This window comes from Sinohyriopsis cumingii, chromosome 8 (genome assembly GCF_028554795.1).
Source record: "Sinohyriopsis cumingii isolate HCF-2022 chromosome 8, ASM2855479v2, whole genome shotgun sequence".
Classification (NCBI taxonomy): domain Eukaryota; kingdom Metazoa; phylum Mollusca; class Bivalvia; order Unionida; family Unionidae; genus Sinohyriopsis; species Sinohyriopsis cumingii.
In genome coordinates this window covers 15707847-15723961 of record NC_142968.1, presented here as the reverse complement: position 1 = coordinate 15723961, position 16115 = coordinate 15707847, and the positions used below count along the sequence as shown (strand labels likewise).

General features: G+C 40.8%; 1 protein-coding gene across 1 annotated transcript in view; it reads left to right on the top strand.

The window, feature by feature from the left end:
* The window catches only part of LOC149793031 (uncharacterized), a 37891-nt gene that overhangs the window by 13452 nt on the left and 8324 nt on the right, over window positions 1–16115 (top strand). Inside the window, exon 4 of the mRNA XM_089966269.1 lies at window positions 2084–2182. Coding sequence (XP_089822395.1) covers window positions 2084–2182 — 99 coding nt within the window. The remainder of the gene's footprint in view (window positions 1–2083; window positions 2183–16115) is intronic.

Below are 16115 nucleotides of genomic sequence, written 5' to 3'. Positions count from 1 at the left end.
AATTACCGACCTGAACATACGTAAGTTTTAAAATGTACCGTAGGGTACGTAGAGGACAACTTGACAGGACAGACAAGAATTTGTATGTAATGATGTGCACTTTTTTACGTACACATTTTTTTAAGTTTCTCATTTCATGTACATCCCCATCGCTAATTACACGACCAGGACCACATCCCCTACTCTAAATACACGTCCCAGGACCACATCCCCTACTCTAAATACACGACCCAGGACCACATACCCTACTCTAATTACACGAACCAGGACCACATCCCCTACTCTAAATACACGACAAGGGACCACATCCCCTACCATAATTACACGACCCAGGACCACATCCCCATCTCTAAATTCGCGACCCAGGACATGTGTTGGATGCATCTATCTCCACAAACCCGCTGCGTTTATACATGGCTATAGGGAGGGGATTTAAATGTTTCCACCTTAAACCCCCGGAGCAAATCTGATATCGTCTTCTCATCTTATTCAAAAATATATATAACCATGGTAGGGGTGGGGAATCCAACAGCTTCAATATTGCTGACCAAGGGACATCATTCCCCACCCTTGGGGAAAAACCAATATGTGTAACCAGGTGATACACACCAACATCAGATCTCCACCTACAACACTTGAGAAATAGCAGCCGCTAGATCCGCCCCAAGAGACCATATCACCGCCTATCGTGTCCTAATATTTATAGACCACTCCCAATCGTGTCCTAGTATATATAGACTACCGCCTCGCGCGTCCTAATATCGATAGACCACCGCCATCGTATCCTAATATATATATATATATATATATATATATATATATATATATATATATATATATATATATATATATATTGGACAGTGTAGAATGATATACTCTTGATTACGAACGGACGGATGGAAAGACAGACTTACATGAAAGACAAAAGTTTCCTAGTTTTGTTCAAAACCTAGGTTCTTGAAAAGAGAAAGTGACATTTGGCAAAATGCCATTTTGCAAATCTGAACATTTCCTGGATTATGTACAATTTGTTTTAGTCTTAATATATTTTGTACAAACGCACATTTCTTGTTTGAGCAAACGGTATTTAGCTTGTCAATAATTTAAAATGAATGGACAAAAATAAAGCAGCAAATCAGAATTCGTACGTAAAGATCAGAATATCATCAAATAAAAATGATTGTACGTTAATCCAATGAATTTCTCTTAGGCTTCTGTTGGCTATCGTATGAATAAAACACTGGCATGTGATAAAAGCTTCTTGATTAAAGATTGTCCCCAAAGCTGCGTCTGTCTTTATACGGAGGTTAATTTAAAGAAATAGATGTAGATACTTTTATCTTCTTACAAACCATTACCATATGACATATATTGAAACAACCCCAGAGTCGATCATGACACCTGTAGAACGAAACGCTACGTATTAGGTACTTCAATAAAGTGATCACTCTTCTCTTTATTTACAGTGTATCATAAAATATTAAACGTAGCTGGCAGGAACAGGCTATTTTGAGTGACCTTGGAGAAACAGTAACGATATCATGCTATATTCAAGGATAATCGTCTTTAATCAACCACTGTTACTGACAAGCATGTACACCTCCGTACTGGTAGTGTTCATGCATAATTGTTGAGAGTTATATGTTTTGATAATAGATCACTCAAGGAAGCTTCTTTAGTTGTGTAGTTGTTAACTTTGTGACAACAGTAATAACCGCTTCTCATAAGTGCATATTATGGTGATATTTAATGTTTCAATTCAAACGAAGCTGTTCAAAGATATGTTCTTTTCAAATGTAAAACATTTGCTTATTTGTACGTACTGGATGGAACAATTATTCACTGAATGGATTAAAAACTGATTTCGTGTTTTATGGACTACATAGTCATTTAATTTGACAGTCTCCCCATGTCATATCTCATTCAATGACGATATTAGTTTTTGCCGAAGTTGACATCATACACTGTCCGAATTCAATCACCTCTTGCTAGTTTTTTATGACTAAAGAAATATCAGAAATGTATGTTCTCGAAGTCTGGTAAAAAGTGTTCTGTAATTTATCAAGGGTTTATATCTTTTCAGGTGCAACGACTGGTACGTGCCCTCAGGGATTTGTACAATGCACAGATGGAAGGTGTGAACCATACGAATCATTGTGCGGACAGTTTACACCAAATACACGTTAGTAATTTTATGCTAATTCTGAGACAATGGCCAGTGACGTGCATAATGATCAAACTGATGATTGGGGGAATGGGTGTGTTTAGTCTCTGTCCCCGTATAATTCTTCTGGCTTTTGCTATTGGTTATGGTCGAACGATCTAGAACTTTTATGAGAATTTAACTGAATCAGTCACACGTGACGATTCACACCCTTGACAAATTTGTATATGTAGGAATCGAGGAACAGAAACGTATTTGACGGATCAAAAATAATTCTACATCTGCCGATTTCTTGATTGGCTGATTGCAATGCTTTATACCTTTCATAGCTATGTACTTTATTAATGCCATATATGTATGTCATATGGATGTAGTTAAAGTATAATTTAATTTTGCCACAAATGAATGTGTCATATGGACTTAGTAAAACTAAAATTTTATATTGCCGGATGTGTATATGTAAAACGGACTTTGGAAAACATTGTAATTCATTATTGCCAGATATTTTTATAATACAGTGTGTACACTGTTATACCACCAACATCATCAGCCAGCATATAACACCAGTATGTTTCCTCTCATCCCGAAATACCCTCTTGATGTCGGGGCGGCAGTGTTAATCAGCCAGTATATACATGTAAGTGGTAGGCAGCCTTTTCGTGTCCTCACACAGTTTTGCCCACTGCTGGAACCGTCATTTGGCGATTTTTCTGTGTTACCCTAGATAAGCACTCATCTTCTACTTTCCAACTCTACTGGCAACAACCAAATACTCCATCCCCTGCTATTGCACATTTCCATCAGATCTGCATACTTGGTCCACTTTCTTTCATGAGCCTCGTCACACCTCTCCTCCCATGTTACAGTCAACAAAAAGCCACCAGCTTGTTCCTAGACTGCGACAAATCACGTTATCTGAACGTATAAATGAAGTTACAATTTCGAAGAAAGGCAGTTTCTTTCCAAGATCCACACCCATTTTCCAACTCTCTGACTCATTGAGGAATTTTCTTTTGTATGATGAGGTCGTTTCATCTTTCTTCGTCTCTCCGAAATGTCTGCTAGCTCTCGAAAGACACTGTCACGCCTACATTGCAGCTGCCCTAATTTAGTGTAGTCTGGCATGTTGACAGGATGTGCAATGGGCTACTATTTTTACCTCAGAGAGGACACGCTGGATTCTCAACAAAGTTCCATCAGTGCAAGTTTTTAGAGACTGCAAAAGAACAATCACTTATTTCAGCAGAAACTGGATACGGAGGTGCTCGTAATTCCAGATAACGAACAGTGTAATCTTTCTCCGAGGAAAAGACCACCTGTTCCATACTTCTTGGCTTCTCAGTTTGGATAATCACATTGGACAAGTTAATTGTCAATTCTTTTCCTCCACTTTTCATACATCTTCTCGTAGCTGACTCAGCTTTCCTCATGCGGTCCTAAGCCTTTTCGTCCCGATTATATTGTTCACACTGCGCACAGTGTCCTTGTGCAGGATTCAACTTCTTCTGGTTAAACTTCACTGGAGACTTGCCACCTTTTACCTGTCCTGACTTCAGTGAGTGCAGCGGCAATCTTCCTGTCCTGCAAGTTCTTCCGCATCATAAGTATCCTTACTTTGACCACCTTGTAATCTTCCACCACTGATGCCAATGGTAGCAAGGCATTCCAGACTTGGTGTAGAGCCCAGCTTCTGTGAATCCATGATGTCTTTGAATGAGTCCTTATTAATCCCCAAATAGTGATTTAGTCCAAGAGTCAATGATCACTTTATAATTTCAATGAATAATTTAAATCAATGGTTCTTCCCAACTAATATCTGAACACAATTAAAACTATGATCATAGATTCCTAAAGACTGATATTAAGAGAGAAACGAAGAATTTGTTGACAAAACTTCATTTATACACATCTCCACTTGACCTATGTCGCAATAGCATTTTCCGAAAAACAAAATCACCTTAATGGAAAATTACAGCTACCTTCTAAGGGTATAATCAAGGTTAGATCTTCAAATCAAATTCAGGTAAACATCTTTAAAGAAAATGACATTAGTCATGTAGGCCCAAATTCCTCCCCTCAGTTGCGGACAAAGGGACCTACTCATCTTGAATTTTAATTAAACAATGGGAGGTGTCACGACCGTTTCTCATCACCAAACTCCTAAACGTCATTGTCTTAGACTTCATCCTGGATCGTGATACAGTATCTTAGTAGTGTAGTGGGGTACTTTATGGACAGTGGGAATTACCAATACAAGACCCTTTGGGTACGTTTACGGACACGATTTATATGGACAAACGGCAAAGCTGAGGGTTTATACGAACTAAAGTTTGGGCCTATATACGGACAAGGGAAAGTGGATTATAGGTTAGGTTTTGTATAGGGACAATAAGAATGATGACGTCAGGGTACTGAACATTGGCAACAATGTTGCAACGAGGTGACCTCAATCGGTTAAGACAGCGGAAAATAAACCGCTTGGCGGGGCGGGACATAGAACTGGATAGAACGCTTGGCGGGACTGGCGGGACTGGCGGGACATAGAGATATAAGACATACATACATACATACATACATACATACATACATTGATGAATATCAATTTATCACACATAAAATATGAAATCGATTTTTAAAAAATTAGGCAAGAGAGTAAATCTTTTTTGAGGCAATAGAGTGGCCCTGAAAGGGGCTTTGGGTTTCGTCTTCTAGTTTATTCTTTTTTTCCACCATCTTCTTAGTGTTGTTATCGGCGTTGTCTTCTTCATTTATTCCTCCTCCTGTTTCTCCTTCTTCTCGTCATCTTTCTTTCTACTTTTATTTTCTTTTTCCTTTTCTATTTTATCAATCCATTCTCTCATTCTGATTATTTCATCTTCATCCTCCTTCTTCTCTTTTCTTTCTTTATAAATTCGCTTAAAATTCCTTTTCCTCTCTTCAGATTGGGAATTTCCATGGCAAATCTATGTGGGCAATAAGCCCCAAACTGGATTCTCACCAACATTTCCTCTACGATGCTAACTGTATCAAGCACCTCCTGCAATTTCATCAATTTCTATAAATGTTTGTTTGTCGCCATTTTGTATTCAAGGTTGAATGGTGCGAATGACGAACGCTGAAGTTCATATACTTCACGTACGGGCGTGAAGGAAAACATCCCTTACAATAACTTCACATATTATCTACTATCCACTCAGAAGGGAGGGGAAAAAACCCAAAATATACTATCCACACACGGGAAAAGGAAAAAACAAACCCCTAAATATAATATCCACACACGGGAAGGAGAAAAAACAAACCCCGAAATCTACTATCCACACACGGGAAGGAGAAAAAACAAACCCTAAGATATACTATCAACACACGGGAAGAGGAAAAAACAAACCCCAGATTATCTATCCAGACACGGGAAGGAGAAAAAACAAACCCGAAATCTACTATCCACTCACGGGAAGAGGAAAAAACAAACAAACCCAAAATATACTATCACCACACGGGAAGGAGAAAAGACAAACCCAAAATATACTATCTACACACGGGAAGGAGAAAACAAAACCATATCTACTATCCACACACGGGAAGAGGAAAAAACAAACCCAAAATATACTATCCACACACGGGAATGAGAGAAAACAAACCCAAATATACTATCCACACACGGGGAGGAGAAATAACAAACCGAAAATATGCTATCCACACAACGTACGCGAACGGTTACAAACACATGCACACACACACAATTACATCAGCAAAGGAGTGTGTTTATATTCACACTTCTCCACATTCACACAAATTGACAACTTGAATAGTCTCTTTTCTAGATTTAGTTAGCCCTGAAAAGGACTGCTTTTTGAATTTCAGATGCATCTCTTAATGCGTGCACCTTCCTGGTATGGCTTCACACACGCAACGTCTACTCCAGTCCTGCTCCCAGTTCATTCTTTCTCTTATTAGCGCAGAGGTTGCTTCATTGGCTTCATCACCCCAATCTTCCGTTTGTGGGATTCTGAACTTCTTGCCACCTCCTCCTCAAAGCTTTCCGTCTGGGGGACCACGGGTCTCTGTGTTGGTGGAAGAGGTTGTGGATGAGGTAGTGGCTGTGTTAGTGACAGTAGTGGTGTTACCAAAGGCTTCACATCACACACTGATCTAATCATCAGGTAAATCAAGATCACTTCTTCGTTTTCTGTCTTCTTTCTCTTCTCCTCCTCTTCCTCAAGCCTGGCTTCCTCTTGTATTGCCTCTATGGTCAGCTCATCCAGGAGCCGCCTGGCATACTCCGGATGCATCTAAAGTTCGATCAATTTTGCAGTTTTGCTCATTTTAACGAGTGAACTCTGGGTACCCAGACTGGTGAACGCTTCGATTTATATACTTGAAGCATATGTGAAGGAAAACGTACCCCGATACCAAAACTCACAAGAACCATATTATCACAAAAACATGGAACGCGTGGACCTAAAGGAAACACTCACTCATTTTTTACTTCCAAGCACTAAATACAAACACACATACACAGACTATTTGACAAGCTAGGGAAACGAAGTGCTTATAGACACATTTCTATTGTTTTGAAATAAAACAAAGAAACGAAGAGCTTATAGACACACAAAATTATATGATTGGCAATTGGATTAGTATCTCTTTTCTAGAGTACTGGGGTAGCCCTGAAAAGGGCTGTTTTGTAAACTGGGTTTATGGCAATCTTTTATCGTCCAAGATTGCGTCCTCGTCTGGTGGCAGGCTTTCCCACAGGAAAAGGTCTGCTTCTGCGGAAAGAGAAAAAGAACTCATTTGTGTCCACACGGCAGTCGACAAAACCTCTGTCTGGTTCCTGTTGCTGTTGCTGCTGCTGCTCTTTCTACTCTCTCTGCTTCTGGAATCTATACTTCTCTGTCCATTCTTCTTGTTCCTTCTTGATTTCGTCTCTGAAGACCTCTTCTATCAGGTCTTCGACCACTTTCAGCATCCTGACATTCTCTATCTCATCAGGCTTGGGTATCAGGCTTTGCCTGCCACGATGCAAATACACGTAGCCTTCGTTTAGTTTAGCTAAATTAGAAGGCATCTTCATAGGTTGACGAGTCAACAATGGACGGTCAGACTGGAGACTGCCCTGCATTATATGGTTCAAGCACGGGCGCGATAGAAAATATCCCAACGGTTTTGTAGGGTCGGAACGCTATGATACTTGATTTCATGGTTAGAGATAGAGAAGACAAAGAGCATGTAGAGTCACACATTTTTTGAAAACTAACCAGAGACATTCTTTTTTCACAACACAACATTTTTTCTTCAATAACCCATTGCTAACCAAAAAACATTTTTTCCAATAAACATTTTTCAAATAACACATTTTGACAAGGTTGACGACGTTTTAAAATCATGTTAGACTTCCACGAAGGGAAGTCATTGGGCCATTGATGTACGCTACGTTTCCTAGCTAAAGATAAGAGATATCCATAATGGTCACATAATCATCGTTGTACTTTGTCATCGTTTCTAGAAGAGTGACGATCAAAATAAGTCACTAAATATTCTAAAGAATATCAAAGACTGCGTTGATGAAGAAAATACACACGATATTGTGCATGCACCATGGAATATGTGCCTTGTAATTTCACATTATTGAATTGTGTAGTCTGGGCATTTCTTCTCATAAAGTCAATGATGTCTTCCAAAGGCAGTAATCAAAATACTCCACACATCCATCGTGGGGAAAGTAAACGGCTACCCAGTGAGTTCCTGGGAGATGAATGTCGTCCGTGTTGAGTTTGCGATGAGACAGTTCATCTTTAGCACACACCACATGATTCCAAGAATCAATGTACGAACTGTTGTTCAAAAGGTAATATAGTTCCCAGGTATACATTTTTTTTTCTTGAGTTTTTACAGGTAATGATAAATCATCAATTAAATCCAGACTTTTTGTTTGAAAACCTCTGACAAATAACCATTTCTGCGCATCGTCTCCCTACTCTGAGCCAAAAGAGCTTTTAAGTGTTAGGTCTCTAGAGCAATCAATGAAGAAGAGGAATAATCACCCAAGTCTTTATACCACTGATGCAACACTGCTTCTTCCAAAATGAGATCCCAAGCGTCCTCCAGATACTCGTCTAATTTTTCTAATCATCAGACATTTATCGTGTTGAATTTGACTGGATGATCGTTTTGACATCCATATCAACTTTCTTGATCAATTCCGAAATTGTTTCTGCCAGGTGTTTGGCAAATCAGGAGACTAAATGTTGTTCTTGTTCTGGCCAACTGGACCTCATCAATATGTCCTCCATGGCTCCTTTGTCTTCCACGACTTTCACGATGTCCTCCCAGTCCATATCCAAAAGTCTCCATCATGCAAAGAGGGATACGTTTCTTCCATAGCTTCTAATAGTCTAGAATGACTTCTCTCAAACTATTGATTCCTATCGTATTGTTAAATTCAGCATACAAGAAGACGTTCACTGTGTTGTTTAGGAGTATTGGCTTTGCAAACTGAAGTTCCACACGAATTTGGTCGTATTTTATTGGGTGGAACTGTCCATCGTCGCTGCCTTGCTCTGGAGTGAAATCAAAGGCCCACAAAGTGTAACCTTCTGCATAATCCTCGTACGTAATACCATGGCTGGTGTTGGTCGCTATCTGTCCCAAGGCTTCGTACAGGGACAAGTACGGTATCAAGTAATTCTTCTCGTCACTAAAGTCAGGTTCAAAGGGTCTGGTACACAAGGTTTTGCCATCTAGACTGACTTGTATCTTAGACGCATTGTAGTGCTAAAACTCAAAAGGATTTTCCTCGAAGATTCAGTTGAAGGCCGTATTTTTGATGATACCAATGTTCAAACGTCTGAGTAGCTGTCCTTGGAACATATGACCTTCGATCATGGATTGATGTCCAGCGGGAATGGTACAAGTATTCACTTCCGCGAGTCGTATCGGACACTTGGCGGTCGTTCTGCTCAAACTGTGACTGATGTCGTTTTCTACTTTAGGTAACACTTCCACACGTCGTACGTAGAGTCTGACTTCTTGGATGACTGTTTTGTAATAGGCAGACTCAGCTATAACATTGAAAGCGGCACTGCTACGATTCAGTCTCAGGCCGACGTCCACTTCGTTCGTTGCAACCACATGTCTAAATACAAACGATCCATCAGTTCTAAATTTTTATTGGTTCCTTTGATTTTGTTTCGTCGGCCGTTTAATCCCACATTGTGGTTTGGTTTTTTTTATTATAAATGATATCGGTATCGTTGAATTTGCCTGCCGTATCAGGTTTCCATACCACACAAGTATCCAGATGGGTGTTCTTGGCTTCTTTTCCGTACTTCAAGAGATTTTCCAGGTACGCTTGATAAGGGTAATTGTCCATGTTGCTACTGACCAGGTTTTGTTATTCAAGTACAAGTAACTGCTATTCAGATCGATGTAATCTTCGGGCTGTCCTTTGATTTCAAACTTTGATCAGCAGGCGGCGAGCAACTTTATGGTAATCAGTGGTGACACTTTTTCTGACACTCTTCAAGGCTCTGCCAGCACGACATTGAAGTTGATAGCAATGATGTTCACCAGATGTTGACAGCTAAAATAATAGCCTGGTGCAATTAACAAGTTATAGGTCCACTTTCAAGTTTGGGGGTCCCTTATTTTTATAGTATATTATATATTGGAATCCAAGTAGTTTTGCGCTTGCTCATTATGAACTTCTACCGTAAGCGTTTTTTGATGTAGAATGACATTAAGGACGTGTGTAGGATGAATGATTTCCACTAAAGCCACTTCCCAATGGGCTTCGTGATCTAATTGGATGGCTTGAGGTAATTTGGCCGTGTAACAGTATAACGTGTTGTTGGGAAACACCTCCATGGATCTGTCACTGGGTAACGTTAAGTAAAATTTGCTATTGTTATTCATAATTCCAGAGTTCTGCTGCCCGATGGGCTACTCGAAGCCAGAGGAGTGTCCAAAAGAGGGTTATTTTGATTGATGTTGGGGAAGTAACTGTTGGGAGGGTGACTGGCTTTGTGCGCAAGGCTCCAGTTGTGACGTTAGAGGAGTATTTTAGGGAAGGACTGGGGAGAAGGTAATCGCTGAAACTGCTCAGTAAAGTGGTCCACAATTGTTTGTGTTTTAGTTACAAATTCAAATTGGCAATGGCAGCATCGATAACACAATACACCACAAAGATTTGGCAGAAAAAGACGATTACGCTTTAGGCACACTTTCTACACACCACAACAACAAGGGTTTCTTTTGTAGATCTTGCAGCGAAGAACTGGGTGAAGGAGTGGTCACTGTAGTAATGTTTGAGGCTGTGTTGAAAGGCATGATGGAAACTTCAGTTTATAGTCGATGACTTGCGAAGCGTCGATCCAAGAGTCAAAACTCGGCGGACATCCTTTCCAATGTACCTTGACTTCTTTGACACCACATTGTTCCACTTTACGGGTTTTTTCATCGAGAATGCTTTCGATATCGTACGGATCGTCTTCTTTTCTGGTTGTAGCTCGGGCAACACATCCCCGTTCATGTCTTCCAATTTATAGAGGGCAGGATGACGACCACACACTCGTTCAGTGACACGAAACAATTCGGTGGTCCAGTTTTATATTGGTGCCAACACTCTACCTTTCTTGGGAACAGTCACAGTCAAGGACGTACCAAACAGACCCTCGAAGACGGTCACTTCGTTGTCGGGAGTCACTTCTTGGGAGGCATGTCCGATGCTCCGATGGTAAGATTGATTGTAAGCTTTGACCAGGTGCGGTAAGACGTCGATGTACTTGAGAGTGTGTTGATCGTAAAACATTTCCACATGCTTTTTTTCAATGTGCGTTGAAAACTTTCCACGATGCTGGCTTTGGTTTCGGGATTCTCGGTGGTGAAAAAATGAATGCCTCGTTTCTTCAATTCATTTTGGAAAGCTTGGTTCAGAAAGTTGGTGCCTTTGTCGGTTTGCCATCGTACAGGGTGACGATCACTTTGTTTCAACACCAGTTTTAGGGCACTAACTCAGTGTTCGATTTGAAAGTCAATGGCATGACTCAGGCAAATTAGGAACAGACGCCGATGACAAAAACCAAATATTTGTAGCCACGATTATAGGTGGTCAAATTAAGAAATCGAGTAAATCGGCTTGCCATTGATGAAGGATGCCCTCCACTCGGGTGCAACTTCTGGACAATTTTCGTCGAATGGATTTGTGTAAGGTGTACCTGGCTTATTCTTGTAACCATCGTTGCACTTGAGTTAAGCGGAGACTTTTCAGTTGAGTTTTGGCAGCACGATACAATTTCTGAACTCATCCGTATCCCGCCGGATGGGCGGAATTTTGAATATGATAGTGTTTCCATGTGTTTACTATTGGAGTTGAATTAGTACCGGGAGTCCTTCAGAGTCTGCTGAACTGTTTCGTCTACAGCTTTCTGGTGAAAGAGTTGAAGTCGTTGTATCACTTAACCGTATCGTTGCGATTGTTCCGTTTCTGACAAATCGCTGAGACCCATGAACGATTGCAGTTCGTGTTGTAATTGGGACATCTCGGTCAAATGAGGATTGGCTGGTAAATGCGGGGTGCGTTGTTCTTGCCAACGATGGAAATCCATCCATAGTTTCTAAGGCACTAAAGTCAGTTTTCGTCCTTCCATTAGATTCCAAAGCTTACGTCAGAGATAGTTTGACTTCAGAGACCTTTTATCTTCTGGATCCTACATATTTTTACTTATCCCTTCTAAGCAGCCGCTCCCACTAGTATTCTAATCACTGGCATCAATGTGGCTTTGAGTAAGAGTGCTAACAACAGGTGCACAAATGCTCCGCGTTTTACCACCATCTTTTTCTTTTGACGGATGGGTATATTCTTTTGGACCATTTTGCGAAGAACGTGTCGATGCTGGGCTAAGCATTCTTTCTGATGTGGAGAAAAAGGTATCGTGTCTTTCAAAACATTCAGGCACCATTCGCACAAGATATCGATGATGTCTTTGGAGGCAGTTTAAATGACTTGTTTTCGCATGGGTGAAGGAGCTTTGGACAGGATGTTTGGCTAAACAATGAGGCAGTCCTTTCCTTTTCTTTCCTTTAAGGGTATAAGAGGGATGGCTTCTAGTGAGTGACATCTTTGTTTGTTCCGGGGCACACACAAAAAAAACCACTGACGTCGATGACTTGGCACGCGCCCTTTTATCTCTTTTTTGGGGACTATCGCTTTGTTACAAATGTGACAGTGTTTTTTCTTATATCGCCAAACACTCCTCCTCTTTGGTTGCTTCTCGTTTTATTTAGACGAGTGTCTTTTCTGGGGTAGGTGTAGATGCTTGGCCAAGCGTTGTTTTCGGTTGACGAGACTGTCATTTTCTATTTCCTTGTCCTTTTTAAACAGGAGAATGACGATAGTGGTGGTGTGCACTTCTTTCAGGGGACATCTTTGGGCGTTCAGGAGCACAAAATACACTGAAGTCCATGGTTTGATATGCGTCCTTTTATCTTATATTTATTTGCTGAAGTAGCGTTTTAGATGAGTTGGGTTGGTGTGTAACCAGTCTTTTTGACGAACTCTTGGATTATATCCTTATCGCCAAGAAGATAAACTCCTCCCCTTTGGTTGCTCCTCTTTTTCTAGGAACGAGTGTGTCTTTTCAGGAGTAGACGTCGATGCTTGACCAAGCGATTTTATGACGAGACTATCCTTTTCCTTTTCCTTTTCGCAACGAAGAACGAGGATGGTGACGATGTGCACTTGCTTTTAAGGACATCTTTGGTGTTCAGGAGAAGTTCTTGGAGACACGGGTTTCCATTTTGTCATCAAATGAGGATGAACTGGTGTGAAATTGGGTTCGGCTGGCATCACTAGCAACGGAGAAGTTGAAGAACGTAGGCCAATTTGAGACGTGGTCACCGGTGCTGCAGTCGCATCATCTTGTGGGAAGAAGCTTTTCTTTAGGGTCTTTTCTGGGGGATTTTCGTTTCCTTTGTCTGAGGACTTTTCTTTTCCTGTGGCTGTGACCTGGTCTTGACAGAACTGCTCTTTTTCTTCTGGGTCCATTTGGCTTTTTGGGAGTGACTTTTTTCTTGGGGAGGACTTTGGAGGCATTGGGATCCCATTATAGAAGGGAACGAATGATAACACCTCCAAGAAAACCGCTAACTCCAGGTTTCAGAATTATTTGCATTTTGGTTTGAGTGTCAATGTGGGGATCTGCTAGTTGCGTCAAGGCTACTTAAATGTGGGATGTGAATGATGCCATGCAGTACTTGACGTGCTGTCACCGTAAACCATCGTAAGACTTCTCTGTGACTAGCTTCTAAGATACGAGCGCTTATTTGTGGATCGTTATACGCTTGAGTCAGACAAGGCGTTACTAAATGCTTGGCCAAGACTTGCACTTGCGATTTATCTCTAGGGCTTTTAAACAAGACACAATAATGAGCATTCAGACTAATGGGCTTTACTTTGTTGAAACAAATTTTGAGTAATGTGAATGGTACTGGCATTACGGTGATGCCCTTCGCGCATAAACCACAGTTTAATTTCTTTTTCGTCTTCTCCTAACATGTCGTAGAAAATGACCAGATGTGGTTGACTGAGGTCAGACACGATCCCGTCGTCTTCGCCAGGAATGCCTTCCACAAAAACGATGGAATCGCCTTGATCTTCTCGCAGGAGGCTGTCCGCCAATTGCCACTCTTTGTAACACCACACGATATCTTGAGATTGTTGATTAATAAAATGATGTTTATGTTCGACCAAATGTTTGACAAATTCGGTTTTGACTGAACCGTGAGTCAAGCAATTAACATGTTAAAAGGATGGCAAAGATACAAGGCATCCCAACTGGCACGATTTAAGTGTTCGTCGATGACTTTGAAAGTGGACAAAGAGGTAACAGAGGCAGCAGAGGTAGCCATAGTGTAGTAAATGTCACTTTGGACACGAAGACACATAAGATAATAGTTTTAATACTTTTTTAATGTCACGTTTTTTCAAATTTTAAAAGTGAACAACACAAAAGACAAAACTACAAGAAAGCTAAATGGTTAAGTACAGCGATAAAATACACATCGCAGCGATCAAAGAGGAATATAAACAAGACTCGGTACAACATGTTTTTGGTAACAAAGGTGTCCTAGGACAGTATGAAATGTTCTTATAGACTCTACACTTTGTACAGTCGCTCAACATCCTTTCGGAATGGCCTTTCGAGGATGTTCATGTCAATGACGGTCCTGTCCTGCACGGAGCGGTTTTCCTCGGTGTCGGATTCTTCTGGCACTGTAGCTAACACAGGTTTAAAAGTTTCCTATTTCACTGGACACTTTAAGTTCACATTTTTCTTTGAATGCATAACACAAATCCTGGGCAAGGTAACCCACTTCTTTGGCCGAGGCCTCGAAACCACAACATTTCCAGTCATGTGCATATTTCCGGTGAGAATGTAAGTCACAAGATATACACACATCTTCGTAAGTGTCTGGAGTGGCTAAATGTTCACAAACAAACGTTTCTTCAAACATATGTCGAAAGTTTGCATATGAAAGTCCAAGGCTTTTAACAGAACGAGTTTCTCGTGCTCATTTAAATGAAACACAATCACATTTTTGGTGGTGCTGTGTAGTACCGATCGTATAGAGCCACGAGAAATTCACTCGTATACGAAATCCCAGAAAGCAAGTCACTAAGACACACACCACACGACGACCCCAATTCAATGGATACAGTTCTCGTAATAAGCATTCGTAATCCTTCACCGTCTGCATATTGTAATTGATTTCCTTCCTCGGAATGTGTTGTATCGCTAATGATAAAGGTCGTACCATGGTAGCCAGTTTTTATACCTCTTTTTGACAGAGACAATAAGTCTACTTTCTGCACAGAGATGGTCGTACTCCAGTGACGAATCTAAATTGTTTAGTCATTAACTTGCACTTCACTCATGGTTCATAAGTGTCCTCTTGAACTAAATTTAAACTACTTTGATAACCCTCTAACTCTTCTTCTGGAATTCGTTGCAGTAAGTCTACCTTGTAGTAAAAAGAATCAGTAACAAACCATTCCTACTCGCCCACGTCCAGTTGAACAATGTCTGACCACTGGAACAGAAATCATTCCTCTTATAGCATTCAGTGGTTAAACATCGGTGATGTAACGGATGCAATTGTTCTTTGAGCTTGACTTGTATTTTGACCAATTCTCGGTAAATGCGTTCTTTCAACTCCACAGGCAAACCACGAATGTTCTCTTATAAAGTATCCATCTACTATTAAGGTACCACTAAAGGTAGGTAGTAACAATCTGGAGACAATCGAGCATGTTCTAGGTAAGAGGGATCTTTCTGTTCCCACTGGTAAAGTGACACGCCACATCTAAAACATTTGACCTTATCCCCTTCGCCCAGGTTGGAAAATCCGGCTCTGGCTAATTCTTCGGGGGTAGGTTCTCCCAGATATTTAGGCCACTTTCCTTGGAACATTTTGAAACGAAAGTCGCAGTATTGTGGCAAACGCTAAGGGAACGAATATTCGTCTTTCACAGGTTCATTTCGATTAGGGTAGGGTGAAATTCGCAGGAGTTTGCTCAGTTTTGGATGACATCCGGAGGGTGGTAACAGCATGATTTCACGTGGAGGCTGATATTGACCATGATAACGTGTAAAGTGATAAATTGTTCTGTAACCAGTTTCATCGCTTTCGCATCCATCACTTTCTATGGTAGGCATGGTAGAATTGGTAGTAGTAGTAGTAGTCATAGCAAAGTTGCCATGATGTTTTACTGCATCACTGAGGTCACAGCGTACGGCAGCCCTGAAATGACAAGGTACAGCATCGCACTCCATTTGGAAATCACCGATCTTGAATTGTGCCTGTCTAAACATGGTTTGAGCTTCTCTTCGTCGTTCTGGCTTGGCAATTGTAGTTACAATGAACTGTCGGTATTGGGCGTTGTAAAAACTCT